Source organism: Peromyscus californicus, unplaced genomic scaffold (genome assembly GCF_007827085.1).
Source record: "Peromyscus californicus insignis strain IS unplaced genomic scaffold, ASM782708v3 Scaffold_2__1_contigs__length_46816999, whole genome shotgun sequence".
In the NCBI taxonomy this organism is placed as follows: Eukaryota; Metazoa; Chordata; class Mammalia; order Rodentia; family Cricetidae; genus Peromyscus; species Peromyscus californicus.
Window position 1 is genome coordinate 13,627,077 of NW_026294540.1, and position 20,120 is coordinate 13,647,196.

Below are 20,120 nucleotides of genomic sequence, written 5' to 3' on the forward strand. Positions count from 1 at the left end.
GGAGACCGGCCTGGGCTCCCTCAGCCCTTCCTCTGCCTGGCTTGCATTGCATCCCAAGCGGCCCTGTGAGTAGTCCCATCTTGCACGGGAAGAAACTGAGGCTCAGAGAGGCTAAGTGACCTGCCCAAAGTCACACAGCTACCAGGCGGCAGCGCTGAGGTTTGAAGACAAAGCTGGCTGTGGAAGCCAGCTCTTTGCTGTGAGGGCTGGCCTGAAGCCAGTTTGTCCGCATGCCACTGTAAGAACGGACCTGTCGTGATCCCCCGTTCTCTGCACTGATTTGATCATTTGCTGCCTCAGGAACTCTGCTAGAGTTCTCTGAATGTATTTAACTATCCATAAATGGCCTTGTTACCCCTATTTTCAGGTGAGAAATGGGCAGCAGGTAGTAATAAACACGGCCAGTGGAGCTAGCAGAGGTGGTATTGAAGCGGGTGGTGGACCTGGGCATCGTTACCCCAAGAGGTGGGTCTGAGGCTGGGGAAGCCAGACAGAGGGACCAGGAGGGAGGACCTCTGAGAATGTTCTTGTTGTGGCCCTTGACCCACACCCACCCACCAGCCTCTCGTCGGCAAAGAAGAAGAAGCGAGACGATGGCATCCGCGAGCACGTGACAGGCTGCGCCCGAAGCGAGGGCTTCTACACCATCGACAAGAAAGACAAGCTGAGATACCTCAACAGCAGCCGTGCGAGCACCGACGAGCCCCCCATGGATACCCAGGTACCGTGAGGAGGGCCTGGATGAGCCTGGGCTCAGCGTCACGAAGGAGCATTCCCCGAGGAGGGTCCAGGCAGGGGCTCAGACAGCATCCTTCCATCCCACAGTTGGGCTGTGGGAGGTAAAAGGCAGGGCCGGGCAGGTAGAGGCTAGGGTAGTCTGGTTACATAGGTAGACTGTCTCAGAATTCAAAACAAAGCAAACAAATACTGCTTTTTATTCTGTGGATCGTGGAGAGCCCCAGATGGCTCTAACCTTGGACATGTATGCATTTCCAAAAAGTTGCCTTTTTCCCCCCTTTTTTATTCAGTATATACCTATTGAGCACCTCTTACGTACTAGTCATTGCTGAGAAGCAGCATCAGTGGACAGAACAAAGTTGGTTTTTTTGTTTGTTTTTCCCCTCATGGTGTGGGATGAACGTTCACGTGAACAAAAATAACCATGGGCAAATGCCATGGATAAGAGGGAGACTGGCAAGTCCGAGGGCCGGTGAAGGTCATGTTGGATCTGAGGGAGGAGGAGGGAGGAAGCCACCTACAACGTCGGAAGAGACCACTGAGAACTGGAAAGGGTTTCCATCAGGCAGGGAGAGGGGCTCAGCTGTGAGAGAAAGAAAAAGCATTTCAGGATGCTGATAGGAGCCTGGCAGCACTCGGGAGGCAGAGGCAGGAGGATCTCTGAGTTTGAGGCCAGCCTGGTCTGCAGAGCGAGATCCAGGTCAGCCAGGGCTACAGAGAGAAACCCTGTCTTGAGAAACCATTGACGAGATGGAAAGTCGGAGAGGCTCAGAGCCAGGCAGCGTGGACGACAGAGCCGGGGAGGCCATGATGGGGCCGAGTCTGTCCCTTTCTGATCTGTCACCCCATCCCGTCAGCAGGGTATGAGCATCCCGGCACAGCCCCACGCCTCCACTCGGGCAGGCTCAGAGCGGCGATCCGAGCAACGGCGCCTGCTGTCCTCCTTCACTGGCAGCTGTGACAGCGACCTGCTCAAGTTCAACCAGCTCAAGGTGAGGCTAGACCTTCCCTGGGGCCAGCCGAGTCAGCCGTGGGATCCGAAAGCGTACTCACCCAACCCCGTCCTTCCCTCCCCCCAGTTTCGGAAGAAAAAGCTCAAATTCTGTAAGAGCCACATTCACGACTGGGGCCTGTTTGCTATGGAGCCCATTGCTGCTGATGAGATGGTCATCGAATATGTGGGCCAGAACATCCGCCAGGTAGGTGTCGCCCCCGGGGGGACTGGCGAGGGGTGGCGGGGGGCGCGGAGCAGGCCCAGTCTCATGGTTTTGTTTTTTTTGTGGCCAGGTGATTGCGGACATGAGGGAGAAACGGTATGAGGACGAAGGCATCGGAAGCAGCTACATGTTCAGGGTCGACCATGACACCATCATCGACGCCACCAAGTGCGGCAACTTTGCACGCTTCATAAACCACAGCTGCAATGTGAGTGTCCGGTGAGGGGCCGAGATGACCCCACCTCTGTACCAGGGACCCAGGCACTCCTAGGCACAACAATCATGATGGTTCAGCGTCCTTTCCAGGCCCCAACTGGGCCAAAGGTGACAGGGAGGGAGGGGATAAGAAGCCTGGACAAGGAGCTTTCGTCCTGACCTCAGTTGTTGTTTCTATACAATGGGCGCAGTGGGAATTCTAGAGTCATGTGAAAGACTGAAAGCATGTAAGAGGTGGGCTGAGGGCCAGGTGTGGTAGCTCACACCTTTAAACCCAGCACTCGGGAAGCCGAGGCAGGTGGGTTTCTGTGAGTTAGAGGCCAGCCTGGTCTAGGAAGTGAGTTCTGTGAATTCTGGGCCAGCCAGGACTACACAAGTGGGACCTGATCTCATTAGTTGGTAAATTGGTTGCCTTGCAAGCACAGAGACCGGAGTTCATCCCCCAGAACCCACGTTAAAAGGTTTGGTGTAGGCCGGGCGGTGGTGGCGCACGCCTTTAATCCCAGCACTCGGGAGGCAGAGCCAGGCGGATCTCTGTGAGTTCGAGGCCAGCCTGGACTACCAAGTGAGTTCCAGGAACGGCGCAAAGCTACACAAGAAACCCTGTCTCGATTCCCCCCCGCAGCCCAACTGCTACGCCAAGGTAATCACGGTGGAGTCGCAGAAGAAGATCGTCATCTACTCCAAGCAGCACATCAACGTCAACGAGGAGATCACGTACGACTACAAGTTCCCTATTGAGGATGTCAAGATCCCCTGCCTCTGTGGCTCCGAGAACTGCCGGGGGACCCTCAACTAGTCCCCAGGTGCCAAAGGCCAAGGATGTCAGCTGTAGCCCGGGAGGACCCTCGCCCTGGGCCAGGCTCCACCTCCCACCCATTTCAGGTGCTGTCCCTTTTCCCCCCCAGCAGCCACGCTAGGGCCTGGCGCCCCCCCACCCCACCCCCCAACACTACCCCAGGACCCACCCGCAGCCCCAGCCCCGCAGCGGGAAAGGGCTTCTCTGTCTCACCCGTGTCTTTCCGTTTTAAAGATGCTCTTTGCAGGCTTTCTACCATCATCTGTATCTAGCTTCCCATCATCCCACCCCCCAGCCTCCTCGTCTTCTCTCTCTCTCTCGCTGTCTTCGGCCTCTTTCCAGTGAATGCTGCTCTGTTGCGATGTCCTCTCTTTACTTTTCTTCCTTGTCCTAAGAAAAGACATTTTAACCGTTGAAAATGTGAAGGCAGAATCAGAGGAGGAACCCCGTGGGGGCCTGGAGGCCGGCCTCAGTGAAACTGTGTGTGGGCCCAGGGTCCAGGCTGACTCCGGCCCAGGTGCTGCAGGAGGAGGGGGCTCCAGCGGCGTCCACCTCAAGAACACTACATACCCCAGAGGCCCCCTCTCTGCCTGCGGATGCAGTGAGCAGACCCCACAGTTTCTCCTGGCCCTGTTCCCCGGTCTGTCCCTTCCCCTGTGGTTGAGGGTGGCCTTTCCCTGAGGTAGACCCTGGGGGAGCCAAGCTGGTCCCAGACAGGAAGTTCCTTTCTGGGTGCTCCCAGCTGCCCTACCTACCCGCCGCCCCAAGTCCTTGGGTTCAATGTTTACTTTCTCATTCGGATGCCAGCAACGATGGAGCCTCCCAGGGTATCCCCAGTGAGGTGGGGGGCACCGGGCAGGGTGTCTCCACTCCCTGCTGCCTCTACTCTGCCTGGGTGTAGGGGGTGCCAGGGCCCTGGGTTGAGGGGCCCCCGCAGCCCTGCCATTACGGGTTGTCTGACCTTTGGAACGTGACATTTTTTGTTGTTGATAAGCTTTGCCCCAGTCCCCACACCCATGTCACCCTGCTGGCGGCCCCCACCTGGGAGGCCAGAGCTTATTTATTTCCATAGTGAGCAGGTTTTTTGTTTTTTTGTTTTTGTTTTTGTTTTTTTTTCCTTCCAGAGAAAGGAAAATAGTCTTGGAAATGATTTTAAACCTCAAATCTTAGTCTTAGAAGACAGCTCCTCTTCCCCCCCCCCAGCCTCCGTCCCCACCCTCTTCAGGATTGATTTCCATGAATTTGTTTTCTTGTGTATAAAATCAAAATGAAGGGAAGAAAAGAATTTTTCTTTGGGCGTTCAGAACCAATCCCTGTAGATAGACTGCCATAACGGACTTTTTCTCGGGAACTCTGTTTCTTGTAGAAACGTGGGAAGACTTTTTTTTTTTTCCTTATTTCTTTGTACTTCCAAAAAAAGCAAACCAACCACCACCAACAACAACAACAACAAAAAAAAGTGACACACACAAACAGCAAGTCCCCTGTCCCCCCCAGAAAGCAGAGCAGGCATGTAAATACTTCTGGACCGTGACTGTTGTGACCCGGAGTCCTCACCGAGGTGGAAGGACTCCAGGTGGGGCTGACCCCACCCGTGGACCAGGGCGAGCCTCTGGTATCTCAGCTTGTGTCAAGCTTATATGTAAATTCTGTACAAAGAATTGTTACTTTCTCTCTCTCTCTCTCTCTCTCTCTCTCTCTCTCTCTCTCTCTCTCTCTCTGTCTTTGGTGGTTTTGTTGTGGATTTTTTTTTCCCCTTTTTGAATTCTCCACAGGCCCTCTGTGTTTGAGACTGTGCCCACAGGTCTGAAGGTCAAGATCAGTGGCATTAAGACACAGGGGGGTACCTGGGCACAGCATCGACTTCTCTTCCATTTACAGTGTTCTGCATAACCGTGCAGATGAGGAAAAAAGAAATATTTATTTTTCACAAGAAGAAATGTGTAGTGTGTAGAGATGGCTAATTTGAGTTACTTGTGCAGTCCCCTCCCCACCCCACCCCCCAGTCCCCCGCTAGGGGCAGTTTTCATTTTGCCTACTTCATCTACCACAAAAGGGTAAGGATGAAGACGCCCAGAAGCCAGGGAAGAGCTGCCAGGTCCCAGGCGGCGCCTCATTGAGCCCCATCATGGGATCCGAGGCGCACTAACCTTGGCTGACCTTGCTGATGGGTGAGGTGTGGAGGCTGCCGCCCTCTCCAAACCCCTGGCCCACCCCCAGGAATGGTTTGCGATAATCCTGATATGTGGGCCCATTTTTCTTTGAAAGCTTTTCTTATCATTGAATAGATCTCTGCTTTTGAAGGGTCAGGGGGTTCTGATTTTTGTCTTTTTTTTTTTTTCTTTTTTCTTTTTCTTTTTTTTCCCCCTCCCTCTCCCTGCCCCTGCAAAGAAAAGAACCAGTCAATTTTAGGGTTGTCTGTTCGTATCGACTCTGTCATCCGTATGTAACTTGTTTTTGAAGAGAAGTGTTTTCGTTGTGGGTGTGTCTTGCTGTAAATATTTGTTCATATTTTTGTGAATTCAATACTATGTACCATTGTATTATAGTAACTTTTATAAAGCAAACCATAAATATACTGACTTTTCTTACAGATTCGCCGTCTCTCTTGCTCTCCCCTCCCCTCCACACCCCCTTTTTTTTTCCTCCCTGTTGAAAGTGTGCCCTGTTCACAAAGAGGGAGGGTTAGCCAGGCCCAGGTACCTGGAGGGCGTGGTGGGTTTGTTTGTATTTGAGATTGTTTTACTCTGTGGCCCAGGCTGGGCCAAGAATTTATAGCTGTCCTCCAGCCTCAACCTCCTGAAATGCTGGGCTTGTAATCGGGAGCTACTAGGTCAGGCTGTCCATGTTTCATCTCCACTTGATCTTAAGGCTCGGGTTCAGTGATTGGTTCTAAATTCTGAGCCTGTCAGTGAGTTCTGAACTGGGTCTGTCTGTAGTCAAGCTAACCTTTTGGTTTGTTTCTGTTTTGTTTTGGTTTTGGTTTTTCAAGACAGGGTTTCTCTGTGTAGCTTTGTGCCTTTTCTGGAACTCACTCTGTAGACCAGGCTGGCCTACGAACTCACGGAGATCCACCTGGCTCTGCCTCCCGAGTGCTGGGATTAAAGGCGTGCGCCACCGCCGCCCGGCAAGGATTTTTTTTCCCCCTAGCTATTTTTCTTAAGACCTTAGGTATCTAGAGCTGCTAATGATCTGTAATTAAGCAAAAATCAATGCCATAGGCCTATCAGACCAGTTACTCCAGAGGCTGAGGCAGGAAGATCAGAAGCTCAAGGCCTGGGCTATGGAGTGAGTTCAAGCCCAGCCTAGGCAACGTAGCGAGACCCTGCCTCAAGATAAACAGTGTAAGAAGGGTCTGGGAGGCTGGCAAGAGGACTCAGCACTTAAAGAGGCTTCCTGCCGAGCCTGGTGGCTTGACCTTGATGCCCTACAACCCACAAGGTGGGAAGAGAGAACGGATAGCTGAAATTGTCCTCTGACCAACACGTGTGGCCTGCTCTGGTGGCCGGTCATGGGATGAGCCTCCAGGTGCTTCTGAGAAGGAAAGACTGAAGCCCTGAACGAGGCTGGGCATAGCGGCAACCCACACTCAGTAACGCCAGCACTTGGGACGCAGGCAGAGGGATGGCTAAGAGTTCTAGGCCCGCCAGTGTTAAAATCCTGCTGCACACAGAACAGGGCTAGCGTTAAAATCCTGCTGCACACAGAACAGGGCTAGCGAGACGGCTCTGGATGTCAAGACACCTGAGCCGGGGTATAACTTGAATGCAGCCCTCAGAACCTACAGTGGAAGGAGAGAACTGGTTCCTGGGAGCTGTCCTCTGGTTTCACATGCGCAGTGGCAGGTGCAGGCCTACACCCACCCATGCGTGGCACATACAATAATAATAAAAATTAAAAAACCAAAACAAACCTGGGTGTCAAGCCAAGCAAGGTGATTCAGGCCTGTAATCCCAGCACTGGGGAGGCAGGAAGATTTTGAGGTCAAGGTCAGCCTGGGCTACATACTAAGATCCTGTCTGAAAAAAAACAAACAAAACCCCATGTACATTGCCACTGTGCTGGCCATAGTTCTAAATATGTTTGATGTAAAAGCCACAGCAGTGTTAGGAGATAAGTACTTTCTCCATTCACTAGATGAGGGAACAGGCACTGGGAAGTAGCATGCCCAAGGTCACCTAGGTAGCAAGCAGCTGATGTGGGATGTGACCCTGGCAGCCCGAGCCTACTGAGGGGTGTTAGGAATATGGAGGTGCCTATGACTTAGTACCAAGGCAAGACCAAAAACAAGGGTGTCTGTGGTGAGACGAGCCAGAACCCCCAAGTGTGTATGTGAAGTGGCCCAGCTTTCTAAAATGTTGACTCAAGAAGGGCATGGTGGCACATCTAATTCCAGCATCCCAGAGGCCAAAGCAGCTGAACTTCTCAATTTGCGGAGCAGCCTGGTCTACACAGAGAGTTCCTGGGCAACCAGTTACACAACCGTCTCAAAACAACCAAAGAAAAACCAATCCAAAACAACAACAAAATATTGACTTGGCTGGGCGGCAGTGGTGCACGCCCTTAATCCCAGCACTCGGGAGGCAGAGGCAGGCGGATCTCTGTGAGTTCAAGGCCAGCCTGGTCTACAAAGCGAGATCCAGGACAGGCACCAAAACTACATGGAGGAATCTTGTCTCGAAAAAAAAAAAAAAATGACTTGTTTGAAGTCACGCAATCAAAATACGCCCAGATGTGGCCCACAAGCAATAGCTTTGCACCCTCCCGGGCTAGAGAATTTCTTTTTTTTGCATGAGCCATGGAAACAGGGAGAATTTTTGCATTGGCTGCAGCCCTGCTCCTCTTCACTTTCTCCTGGTCTTTTGTTTTTGTTTTGCTTTGGGAGTCTCAGTACATCATGGAGACTGCCCTCAAACTTCTGATCCTCCTGCCTCAGTCTCTGGAGTGCTGGGATTACGAGCGTACGCCACCACATCCAACTTAGACTTTCCACTTCTTAGTTCATGATCTTAGAAGTCCTGATTTTTCCTCTCATTGGAAAAAGCAAAAAAAAAACAAAATAGAAGCTATTGAAATTCTCCACCATGATACCAATACTGTCTTAGATTTTTTTTTTTTTCTTGAAGAGATCAAAGTGTTTCTAGTTTGTCATGACATGGTGCCACACATGTTTGGTTCCCAACCCTTTGGGGAGGTGGAGGCAGAGGCAAGCTGAACTCGAGTTACAGGCTAGCCTGGTCTACATAGCAAGTTCCAGGTCAGCTTGGGCTACATAGCGAGACACCACCCCCCATCTCAAAATAAAGTGAACCACAGGGCAGTGGTGGCACAGCATGCCTTTAATCCCAGCACTTGGGAGGCAGAGCCAGGCAGATCTCTGTGAGTTCGAGGCCAGCCTGGTCTACAGAGCGAGTTCCAGGACAGGCACCAAAGCTACACAGAGAAACCCTGTCTTGAAAAAAAAAAAAAAAAACTAATAATAATAGTAATAATAATAAAATAAACTGAGCCTAATTTTAAGTTCATTTGTGCTCAAGAAGGTTATCAGAGTAAAGCGAAAAGAAAAAAAACCAAAGTCCACCCCCACTCTGTTTTTTGTTTGTTTTCCAGCGCTGGGGATAGAAACTCTTAAGGTATGCTCTGCCTCTGAGCTGCACCCCTAGAGTTTTGAAGAAATAATGATCCCGTAGCTTTTGGACCATTAGCTCCGTTCCCAACTGCCTCGTCGTTTCACAGTGTTGAGGAAATGCAGCTGCCCTGGGGTTTGGGGCACTGGTGACTGCCACGATGCTCAGGGTGCAGGGCAGGAGCTGAGGGATTCAGATCGCTTCGGTCTGGACTCTCTCACAGACCAGGAACCATGTCCTGCGATTGCTGAGAAAGGATCCCCCCCTAAAGTCCCTTGATCCCCTTCATGTTTTTCCGAGTGAGGACATTAAGGAGGGCTCATCTTTAAAGGTTTTAAAGCCCTCCGGACCTTGTCTGTTTCCTCTTTCTGGGACTTTTTTGTGGATCAGATGTTCGCTGGACTCAATTCCACCACCCGCCTTATTGTCTTAGTGGCATTTATCGCTCTTTGAAACGGTATTATCTCTTTGCCTCTGGAATGTATGTTCCTTGTGCCTAGTTTCACAAGTTCGTCCTACCTAGGGTCCCCGTTAAGTTAAGTTTTTGCACCCTGCACCTGGGGCTCCCCACACAGAGGCCTCAGGCAGCTCAGCGGTCTTGGTCTCCCCCTGGCGGCGAAATGATGCCACTAATTCCTTGCCGGGCACAAACACCAGACACAGCTCTGGAGGGTCGCTTTACTCAGCAAGGAGGGACCCTTGCCATTGAGGGGGCGTGGCCACGATGTGGGTGGAACCCCGGGGTTGTCCCTCAGCCGGCTGGAGATGATTGATGTACCCGGCCCCTTGCGTGGTCTGGGTGTGAGCGGGACCTACATTCCAGACCTCACCCCGTTGGTCTCCAGGTCGGTGAGGTTGCCCCGTAGGGCTTGCTCTTCCTCGAAAGCCTTGAACAGGGAGTTGAAGTTGCCCGCTCCGAAGCCCTGTGGCGATGGAAGGCAAGAATGAGGTGGGGACCTAGCAAGTAGCGGGTGCTACCCATTGGGCACGGCCTTACCTGGTGGTTGTGGCGCTGGATGACTTCCAGGAAGAGTGTGGGCCGGTCCTGCATGGGCTTGGTGAAGATCTGCAGGAGGTAGCCTTTCTCATCGAAGTCTACCAGGATTTTCAGCTCCTGGGAGGGAGAGCAGACTCCGTTAGAGGAAGGCCCAACCGCCCTTGTGGGATCCTCAGAAACCTGGAAGGTTCCTGCACCACCAAAGCCAATAAAAGACCCCTGGCCCCAGTTTCAGCTTCCTCCAGATATGTTCGCAATCTATCCTGCCTGAGCCACCCCGGTGCTAACTCCTGCTTGGGGTCCGGCTTCCTTTCATCCCATTCCCTCATAGCCCCCATCAGATGTCACTGGGACGCTCTTCCGTGTTGCTGATGCGAATGTAAAATGCTGCATCCACTTTGGCAAAAGAACCTGGGAGTGTCTCGGAAGGTTAACCATGTCTTCTGCCCCAGAAATGGCTCAATGGGTAAAAACACTTGCTACCGAGCTTGAACACCTGAGATCGGTTCGTCCCAGGAATCCACAGTGTGGAAGGAGAGAACAGACTCCCACGTTTGTGCCATGCATGTCCACGCACACAACAAATAAATGCAAAGAGAATTTCTTAAACATATTCGCATGTGCCGGATGGTTAGACTCCTGTATACACAAGAGACTTGAGAGGGAATGTCCGTGCAGAACCTTGTACACCAAAGTCCACAGAAACATTAGCCATGATAGCCAAAAAACAGACCCAACTCACAGCCACCCACCGATGCAGGGATAACCAAAGTGTGATTTACCCACGCAATGGGATGCTATTCAGTCGTGAAAAGGATCCAGTGCTGCATAGGCCTGGCCTCGGGGGCTGGAGAGAAGGCCCAGCAGTTAAGAACACTTGCTGCTCTTCGAGAGGACTCAAGCTCAGTTCCCATCACTCACATCAGGCAGCTCACAACCACCTGCAATTCCAACTCCAGGGGATCCGATGCCCCGACCTCTGCAGCCACTTCATGAGCAAACACTCACATGTAGACAGACACACACCCACACATAAAAACAAACAAACAAAAAGATTTGTTTGTTTGTTTTTGTCTTTTATTTGGTTTTGGGAGGGTTGTTTTGTTTTGTGTTTTTGTTTTGTTTTGTTTTGTTTTTTCAAGACAGGGTTTCTCTGTGTAGTTTTGGTGCCTGTCCTGGATCTCGCTCTGTAGTCCAGGCTGGCCTCGAACTCACAGAGATCCGCCTGGCTCTGCCTCCTGAGTGCTGGGATTAAAGGTGTGGACCAGCTGTGTGATACTTTTTTTTTAATAGCTTTTTTTAAAGATTTATTTTATGTGCTTTGGTGTTTTGCCTGCCTGTCTATATGAGGGTGTCAGATCCTCTGGAACTGGAGTTACAGACAGTGGTGAGCTGCCATGTGGGTGCTGGGAATTGAACCCAGGTCCTCTGGAAGAGCAGCCATTGCTCTTAACCATGGATCCATCTCTCCAGCTCTTTTAATAATTTCTTAAGATTTATTTATTTTATGTATATATACGGTGCTCTATCTGGATGTACACTTGTACCCTAAAAGAGGACATCAGATCTCATTATAGATGGCTGTGAGCCACCATGCAGTTGGTGGGAATTGAACTCAGGACCTTGGGAAGAGCTGATAATGCTCTTAACCTCTGAGCCATCTCTTGAGCCCCCAAGTTGGTGGCACATGCCTGGTCTACAGAGCAAGTTCCAGGACAGCTAGAGCTGTTACACAGAGAAAACCCTGTCTCAGGAAACAAAACAAAAACAAACAACTCCCCCACCCCCCACCCCCCCAAATCTTAAAAAAAGAAAGAAAGAAAAAGACAGCAGACTAGTCACATCAGTAATCTCTGGATTTGATTGAGAGACCCTGCCTCAGTGAATAAGGTAGAAGAGTGATGAGGATGATTTCCAACATCAACCTCAGGCCTCCACATGAACCCACACTCACATGTATGGCTCATACAGGCAAGTATGCACATACATGTATATACCCCCCCCACACACACACGGGTGGAGGAGAGAGAGAGAGAGAGAGTGAGAGAGAGAGAGAGAGAGAGAGAGAGAGAGAGAGAGAGAGAGAGAGAGAGAGAGAGAGAAATGAAAAATTTTAAAGTTATAAAAATAAAAACAAGCTGGGCAGTGGTGGTGCACACCTTTAATCCTATCACTAGGGAGGCAGAGGCAGGTATCTCTGTGAGTTTGAGGCCAGCCTGGTCTACAGAGCAAGTTCCAGAACAGCCAGGGCTACACAGAAAAAAACAAAACAAAACAAACAAAAAAATAAAGATAAAATGACGAAACCTCCCAATAGTTTCTAGCCAAAGAAGAGAAAAACCCCAAATCATAAATACCCATAAGAACTGGCCCCTACTAACCCGCCTGGCCTCCATCCCAATTCAAAGGTAGCCTTCTTTCTGTCCCTCACACACTTGGAGACAGCACTTGCTTCAGGACCTTTGTGTGTATTACTTTCTCTGCCACGACTGCTCTTTGCCCAGCCCTTCACGTGGCCAGAACTTTCTCTTATGTATAGATTTCAGTTAAAGTCGCCAATTTGGAGAGGCCTTTCCCGGCTATTTGTCTGCGAAGCAGCCTCAAGTGGTCTGTTTTCACTTCTGCATGGTGCCAACTGTCGCTTGTCCCTGTCACCCCCATTCCCTCACCCCAGTCCGCAACTCCCATGCTGGGCGGGATCTGGTCTGGGTTTTCACTGTGTGTGTGGCCCAGGGGACTCAGGGTTCATGTTCTTCCCAGCTAAGCAGGGGCCGGGCCTCACCTCCAGCACGTCCATGCTCTCCTTCACCTGGATCTTGGCCGTCTTGAGATTCTGCCGCAGCAGCTTGTAGTAGGAAGACGGGACAGCCAAGAACTCCATGCCTCGCTCCCTCAAGTGGCGGATCTGTCACAGAGCAGGGTCCAGGTCAGCCTGTTTGTCTAAGCTCAACTACCATGGCCAGGGGGAGCTGACAGGGCGGGAGGCGGCAGGGACCCCGTCCAAGCTCCTCTGTCAGGATGCCGTGTGACCCCCTCCGTATGTCTGAACTCTACAGAACAGCAGTGATTGCTCTCACAGAATATGCCTTTCTATGTGTTGCTAGGGAAACCGAGGCAGAAGATATCTGTATCTGTCTCAGCACAGCAACTGGATGATTTAGGTAGATAGAAACCAAGCATGTCACTTCATCTTAACCCACGATGATGCCCCATGTCAGAGTCACAATTCAAGGTCCCATCCATGGCCTCTACCGCCTGCCCCCCCCAGCCACATCTTCCTGTCTCCCTCCCTCCTTCTGTCCTAGCCACACACTTCTCCTTGCTGCTTCTCATCTTCGTCTTGGTGGTCCTTCCTGTCTGGGGTACTCTCCCCAATTCTGTAGACATCGCTTCTCAAATGCCCCCTCCTCCACGTGGCCCTCTGTCCTGGCTAGTTTTACGTCAACTTGACATAGACTGGAGTCATCAGAGAAGAGGGAACCTCAGCTGAGAAAATGCCTCCACGAGATCAGGCTGTAGGCAAGCCTGTAGGGCATTTTCCTAATTAGTGATTGATGGGGGAGGGCCCAGCTCATGGTGGGTGGTGCCATCCCCTGGGCTGGTGGTCCTGGGTTCTATAAAAAAGCAGACTGAGGAAACCACGGGGGAGCAAGTCAGTCAGCGGCACCCCTCCATGGCCTCTGCACCAGCTCTTGCCTCCAGGTTCCTGCCCTGCCTGAGTTCAGTCCTGGTCCAAAGGATGGACAACTGGCCGGTGTAAGAGCTGTGGGGAAAAAAGCTGGTAAGTGAGAGAGGGTGGAAGATAAAGCACAGCACATCTAAATAGGGTAATCAAGGAGGGTGTCCTACTCAGGGTCTCCATTGCTGTGATGGAACACCATGACCAAAGCAACTTGGGGAGGAAAGGGTTTATTCGGCTTACACTTCCACATCACAGTTCATCACTGAAGGAAGTCAAGACGGGAACTCAGGCAGGGCAGGAACCTAGAGGCAGGAGCTGATGCAGAGGCCATGGAGGGGTGCTGCTTATGGCTAGATAGGACCTGGCCTCCTCAAAGGCTGCATCCATAGGCAAAGCATGTTTAATTTGGCTAAAAGGACATAAGTGGTCTTATAGTCTAATAGTCTTATTTTTAGAGTGAGGCACATTGAGGCCCAGAGAGCACACTGAATCCCCTGGGGCACACAGCAAAGTACCAGTAGGGCTGGGACTAGAGCCCAGGAGGCCTTCCTTATACTTGGGACTGGATTTTTCTGCAGAATGAACTCTTCTGTTATAGTGTGTGTGTGTGTTGGGGGGGGGGGGCGAGGGAGACGGTAACTTTGTGAGTTGCAGGATCTGGAAGGAAAGCCCTGTCATACCTCCAGGGGGACCGCCACCACCCTCTCCTACTCTGCTTGGCAGAGACTGTCCCAGCAGTGGATAGAGAGGGCACGTGGCCCAGGAACAGGGTTCTAACCGTTGTGATGATGTCTTCTGTCTTGAGAGCGATGTGCTGGACCCCAGCACCCCCGTTATAGTCCACATATTCCTAGGGGAGGGGAAAAAGGGAGGAGACCACAGCTGTTTGTCCCGTCACTCAGTCCTGTACCCCGTAGGAGCCCTCACACCTCCCTCCCTGTTCTCTCCTACCTGAATCTGGGACTTCTTCTTGCCCGGAGCTGGCTCATTAATGGGCATCTTGATAGACTCCTCGTAGTTGGCCACCACGATGGAGCGCAGAGAGCTGTATTCCGTGTGCACCTGAGTGTCATCCACGGACCAGAAACGGTGGAACTGCAGATTTTTCAGGTACCTGCAGAGTGGCCAGAAGACATACCCCTTGAGTGCCTGCCCAGACCCCCTTACTGTCTTTTTATTTCCACCGTGGAGCATATGTCCGTTAAGCAATCTCTACAAAAAGTGACAACACAGCTGGGCAGTGGTGGCGCACGCCTTTAATCCCAGCACTCAGGAGGCAGAGGCAGGAGGATCTCTGTGAGTTCAAGGTCAGCCTGGTCTATAGAGCGAGATCCAGAACAGGCACCAAAACTACACGGAGAAACGCTGTCTCGAAAAACCAAAAAACAAGCAAACAAACAAATAAATATATAAACAGGCTCAGGTAGGTAGCGGCACTCCTTGATGAAGGTGAGCGTTTCACAGTGAATCTGTAACTTTAGCTTAGCCTTCCACTACCTTGTACCCTATTTCCACTTCCGTTAAAGACCTGGGGAGATGGGGGCTGCTGAGAACACTCAGTGGATAAAGGCATTTGCCACCAGGTCTGATGGGCTCCACCCGTGGGACCTGGGTGACAGAAGCAAAGAGTCAGCTCTCACCCATTGTTCTCTGGCCTCCACACATGTGTCGTGGGACGTGTGTGTCCCCACGTATAAGCACATGTAAAAAATAAAAATATTAAATAAGCAGATTTGGCGAGGGGGCTTGTCTCCTGTCACAGAGAGGGGTAGGCCAGGGACTCACCACTCTGAGGCAGACAGCATTTCCTGGTCAGGTTGGTTGCCTACAATATGGTCGATCACCTCGAGGTTGCAGCTGGGCCTAGGAGAGGGAAGGGGTTGGAAGATGAAAAGACTAGCCTCCCCCAAAACAAAACTCTCCATTGCCACAAACCCTTCAACAACACTAGTAGCCCACATTTGGGTGGCCATCCCTGCTGTGTATTAGGCACAGTTAACTCAACAGCTGTTAACATCCCCATTTTATTTTATTTATTTATTTTTTTCAAGACAGGGTTTCTCTGTGTAGTTTTGGTGCCTGTCCTGGATCTCGCTCTGTAGCCCAGGCTGGCCTCGAACTCACAGAGATCCGGCCTGCCTCTGCCTCCCCGAGTGCTGGGATTAAAGGTATGCGCCAACGCCGCCCAGCTCTCCCCATTCCCATCTTATGAGGAAGAAACATAGACACGAAGTAGAATTCTTGCACGAGGTTAAGCGGCTGACTAGGAAGTGATAGAGCTGGGATGTGAACTCGGACAGTCTGGTGCGCAGGGGTGCGGGGTGGGGGAGCGGTCCAGGCCTTCCTCTTCTATGCCACTGTTCGGTGCCTGTCCCACCTTCAAAAGTTCCTCGGCAGATGCCTCCAGATGTTCCAACCTCCCAGAGAAGCCCACTCCACGGAGTGGGGAGGGGACCTAGCTTTCTACCACTCCCCCGGCGAAGGGCACTCACAGTTTTGAAAGCAGGGTGTCCTTGTGCGTTGGGGCCTCGAATCCGGGTAAGAAACGGCCAGTGTAATTGATCTTCTCCACCAGGGTGTGTGTGGTGTCTCCATACTGGGGGTGGGAAGCGGCTGGAGTCAGGGAGAGGCCCCTACCCTCCCAACCCTATCAAGGTCCCGGTGTTTTCAAGGCACCAGCCGAACTCCTGACTTCCATCGTGAATCTGCCCCTGACTCCGTGGGCGATCCTTCCTGGAATGCATGGCTACCTAACATGTTGGGTAGTGTCTTCGTCAGCCTGCCTGTAGGTCCAGAAACTGTGACGTGGGGATTCAGTTTCCTTCTTCATGGCTTTATGTTTGAGATTGAGTCTAGGCTTACTGGTCACCAAGTTCCAGGGATTTTCCTGTGTCTGCCCCTCACCCCAAAGGCTGGCGTGACAGGTGTGTATTGGCTGTGCCTGCCTTTCCCTACCCCTACCCCCAGTGCTGGGGATTGAACCTGGGTCCTTACATATGCTAGGCAAGTGCTCTACCACTGAGCTACGTCCCCAGCTCCCACTGTGCCTGGCTTTGTATGTAGGTGCTAGAGATCTGAACCCAGGTCCTCACGTTTACACAGTGGACCCTTTCCCCACAGCGCCCCTTTCGCTTCTCAGATTTTGAGTTGCTCAAGCTGGATGTGAGCCTAAGCGCCTGGGATTGGTCATCCTCCTGCCTCAGCCTCCCAGATGCTGAGATCACAGGCCTTCCTCATCAATTTTAGCCATCTTGAATATGGCTTTGAGGAAGCGGGACTCGTGGCTGCCTGCCTCCGTCTCCCGATAACAGGAGTGCTTCACAGGCTCGCCGTCCTTGTGGAGAGGGGACCGTAGGCTGGACATTGACCCCCTAGGTGCTTTCCAGACATAGGAGGGGTTGTAGCCCAAGAGACAGACCGGAAGAGGCTCGGTATGGCGGGGGTGGGGGTGGGGGTCCCACTCCAGTTCTTGCTCATTTCAGTTATGCCCCAGAAGGGGGAGGTTTGCTCAGAGATGCCATGCTAGGGTGGGGTATGGCTTCCTCAGACGCCACAGCTCCCCTCTTGTTTAAAGCTCCCACCTCTGCTGAAGCTTAGACCCCCCCCCCCCCAAGCTGTCGCTTCTCACTGGGGAGGATGCCTGGCGGCTCCCAGCAGCCTCTGAACATTGGCCAAGCATTACCAGAGATCAGTCTAGAGGAAGGCTGTACTCTGAGGCACGCGGATAGGGTAGTATAATGGGTGAGTTGGGGGTGGGTGGGTCCTGGTGTCCCGGTGGGTCCCAGGAACAGTGGGAATGGAGCATCAGGGTTCACTCACCGTCTGTAGCACCGCGAACTTCACCTTCCCGAACTTGTCTTGCTCCACCCAGGGCTCCCTCACAATTTTGGCTCCCCGTTCCCGGGCTTTCTGTATGGGAGACCAAGTTGGGAGAACGGTGAGGGCTGGAGCCTCGCAGAGACATCTTGCCTTGCTCCCGCTGTGGGCTTCTGCGTGGTCCTGATGTAAGCAGGACACCTAGCCAGCTGCTTCCGGCTGGATCCTCTGGAACCATGCCTCACGCCCAGCTGGCAGGTAGAGAAACAGGTCCAGGCTCGGGGTTGTGCTGATAGGAGGCAAAACGGGCGAGCGCGCTTGTCTGCCCTGCCGCTGCCAACTGACTCTTTGGACCAGCCCTCTCTCCAGCCCTCAGTTTCCCCTCCTTGAAGAGGAGTGGTCACATAGCAAACCGTGAACTGCCGTTAACTGAGTACCTAGTGTGTCAGAGAGACCCTGTGCCCAGCTCTCCGAACACCCGGGCTCGCACATTTTCTTAGCAGGAGCTCACGGGCTGCATGACATGCTCATATCACAGGCCAGCCACTGTTCTAGGGGTTAACCTCTCCAGTTCTGACGGTAACGTTATACGGAGGTGGTATTGCCATCTCCCTTCTGTAGCCGAGGAAACAAGGACAGAGAAATTAAGTCACGTGTTCAAAAATCACACAGCTGCTCACTGAACCTCTAAGTTCCCATTTTCTTTAATTCCACGCATTACTAGGGATGCTTCCTCGGCAAGTGCTCTACCACCGAGCCCAACCTACAAACAAGGAAACTCTTTTTCAAGGAGAGTGTCATGTAGCTTAGGCTAGCCTCAACCTCTCTATGTAGCTGAGGATCGCTTCGAACTTCTATCTCCCCTCTGAGGCTCAGGGAGTGTATCACCATGGCTGGCTCTAGACTGCCTCTTGAGAACTCCATGCTCCAGACATGATCATTTCAATCCTTTTTAGTTATTGTTGTTGTTGTTTCGAGACAGGGTTTCTCTGTGTTACAGCTCTGGCTGTCCTGGAACTCACTCTGTAGCCCAGGCTGGCCTTGAACTCACAGAGATCCGCCTGGCTCTGCCTCCCGAGTGCTGGGATTAAAGGCCTGCGCCACCACCGCCCGGCTTTCAGTCCATTTTCTTTCCAACCTTTCAGCGAGGCTATGATCATCCCCATTTTGTAGACGTGGACAAGAGACACAGAGAGCAGGCACACAGGAAAGGATGGGGTGCGTGTCACGGCTGGTCCCACTAGCATCCAGCCTGACGGGTGGGGTCCAAGTGGCAGAGGCTCGCTCTGTCCGCCCAGGTGCTTCTCACCTGCACAATGTGCTCGCAGTCTTCCACCTCGAACTCGATATCCTTCACCCCGTCGCCATGCTTCACCAAGTGGTCGCCCATCTCTGTGGCCAGCAGGAGAAACACAGGCAGTGGAGTTCCTAGCCCCTATCCCGGCCCCAGCCTCACCCTTGCCCCAACCCACGCTCTGAGCCAACTGTCAGAGCCACGCTGCCAGCCCCTGTGATGCCCCTCACCTTTATTCCAGGGGTTGAGAGCAGAAGAGAGAACAAACACAATCTAAAAAAGTGGACAAGGGGGTGGAATTGGTGGCCAGGAGAGGGTGAAGTGTGTGCCCTCCCACTTCCCTATGGCGCCCCTGGTGGGATGCAAGGCTCCACCATACGGGATCCCTGGAGCATGTGTTCCAGCTCCTTTTTTGCCTCAGTTTCCCCCACTGGTCCTCAGAGCTGGGAGCTTTCCCCTGTGGTAGCCATGCACTGGGTCCTCAGTGGTCAGTGCCTGTGAGGATCCCACGGACCAGAGACCCCTTAAACACCCTTCTCTGACATCCAGGGTTTCTAGAGCCTCTGTGGACCCAGTGCTAGACCAGTTTGAGAAGGGCGTGACACCAGGAAGATGCCATTGCCTGGGCCGAGAGTCAGGGGCAGCTTTGCCATGCGTCTTGGGACCAGCTGGGGGTGTGTCCTGAAATGACAGCGTCCCCCACGCAGGACCGCCCTGGAGCCCCCGACACTAAGGCACCTCGGCGTTTACTCACTTTGCCTTGCTTGATGACGTGGCTGACCACCTCCCGGGAGCCCGTCTCCAGGCCCTTGTAGGCCAGCGGTTCGAAGCCCATCTTGTTGCAGTAGAAGGAGGCAGCCTGGATGACAGAGTGGCAAGGGGCTCAGAGGGGTGTGGGGACCACCCCCGAGATCCCTAGAAGGGAGCCCCAGTCCTCTGTCTGCCCTCTTGTTCCTCATTTGTGGACCCTCCTAGGAAGAAAGGCTTACACCACCTCCCCACCCACCCACCCCACCCCCCCTGCTGGGGTCTGTGGCCCTGATTGTGTAATGAGGATCCAAAGTGCCAGTCCTAGCCTGGCCCGGATCCTCCCCTCGCAGTAGCCAATCCCATTTCCAGCTGGGGCCGGGCCCCCTTAAGGAGGCCTTCCGGCTTGTCCTCTGCCCCCTCCAGCCTTTCTACCTGCTTGGCGTTGCCAACCCAGAAGGTCACGGAGTGGAAATGGAGGAACCGGCCTCTCTCAGGCTGCAGGAGGGAAGAGGGAGGAGGTTGACTCCCCGGATGCAGGGTTCCCTTGCCACTGCTCTCCAGCCTCAACCCCCAAACCTAGGAGACTGCCACCCACCACCTCCATCTTTGTCTAGCCCCCAAAGACATTTCTTGCTAGAGGATCAGAGCTCCTGGAGGGTTCAGAACTGGGAACCCCCCCACAGGAGGCCTGCCCAGGGTTCACAGAAGGAAATAAGCTGGTGTGGGAACAGCATGGGTGTAAGGTAGACTGCAGACAGAATTTGAACAGGTTTTAGAGACCGGCAGGCATTTAGGAAGGGAGCTCCTCGGGAAGCCAACATTGAGTTCAGTTCAGTCAGTGGGAGCGGATGGGGATGAACTTGAGCGTGCGGGTGGACATCACACCCTCTGGCATTCTTCCTCTTTGACAAACCTTGTTCCCCTCCCAGCCCAAGGGCCCCATATTTCTCTGCTAGCTTACCTTAGGTCCCTTGTTGGTGTAGG

General features: G+C 52.7%; 2 protein-coding genes across 2 annotated transcripts in view; one reads left to right on the forward strand and one right to left on the reverse strand.

Moving 5' to 3' along the window:
• The window catches only part of Setd1b (SET domain containing 1B, histone lysine methyltransferase), a 24,726-nt gene extending 19,163 nt beyond the window's left edge, over nucleotides 1–5,563 (forward strand). The window contains 5 exon segments of the mRNA XM_052755378.1: nucleotides 555–721; nucleotides 1,599–1,730; nucleotides 1,818–1,937; nucleotides 2,026–2,163; nucleotides 2,797–5,563. Of these exon segments, the coding sequence (XP_052611338.1) occupies nucleotides 555–721; nucleotides 1,599–1,730; nucleotides 1,818–1,937; nucleotides 2,026–2,163; nucleotides 2,797–2,970 (731 nt within the window). The 3' untranslated portion in view covers nucleotides 2,971–5,563.
• A 2,993-nt stretch (nucleotides 5,564–8,556) lies between these two features.
• On the reverse strand, nucleotides 8,557–19,236 carry Hpd (4-hydroxyphenylpyruvate dioxygenase). Its single transcript, XM_052754791.1, has 11 exons — nucleotides 19,141–19,236; nucleotides 18,617–18,659; nucleotides 18,402–18,484; nucleotides 17,096–17,185; nucleotides 15,769–15,872; nucleotides 15,062–15,139; nucleotides 14,228–14,390; nucleotides 14,055–14,126; nucleotides 12,377–12,499; nucleotides 9,595–9,711; nucleotides 8,557–9,520 (listed from the first exon to the last, which is right to left on the reverse strand). Exons 1-11 carry the CDS (start codon nucleotides 19,219–19,221, stop codon nucleotides 9,410–9,412), a joined length of 1,065 nt encoding a protein of 354 aa, XP_052610751.1. The 5' UTR covers nucleotides 19,222–19,236; the 3' UTR covers nucleotides 8,557–9,409.
• Nucleotides 19,237–20,120: the final 884 nt, after the last annotated feature.

Bases quoted from the DNA above. Each gene is read 5' to 3' on its own strand.
- Hpd (XM_052754791.1), bottom strand. From the start codon at position 19,221: ATGGGCTTCGAACCGCTGGCCTACAAGGGCCTGGAGACGGGCTCCCGG. The intron at 18,660-19,140 runs GTGAGTAAACGC...CCACTTTTTTAG, and splicing joins ACGTCATCAAGCAAGGCAAA to ATTGTGTTTGTTCTCTCTTC. The intron at 18,485-18,616 runs GTGAGGGGCATC...TGCTGGCCACAG, and splicing joins TCTCAACCCCTGGAATAAAG to AGATGGGCGACCACTTGGTG.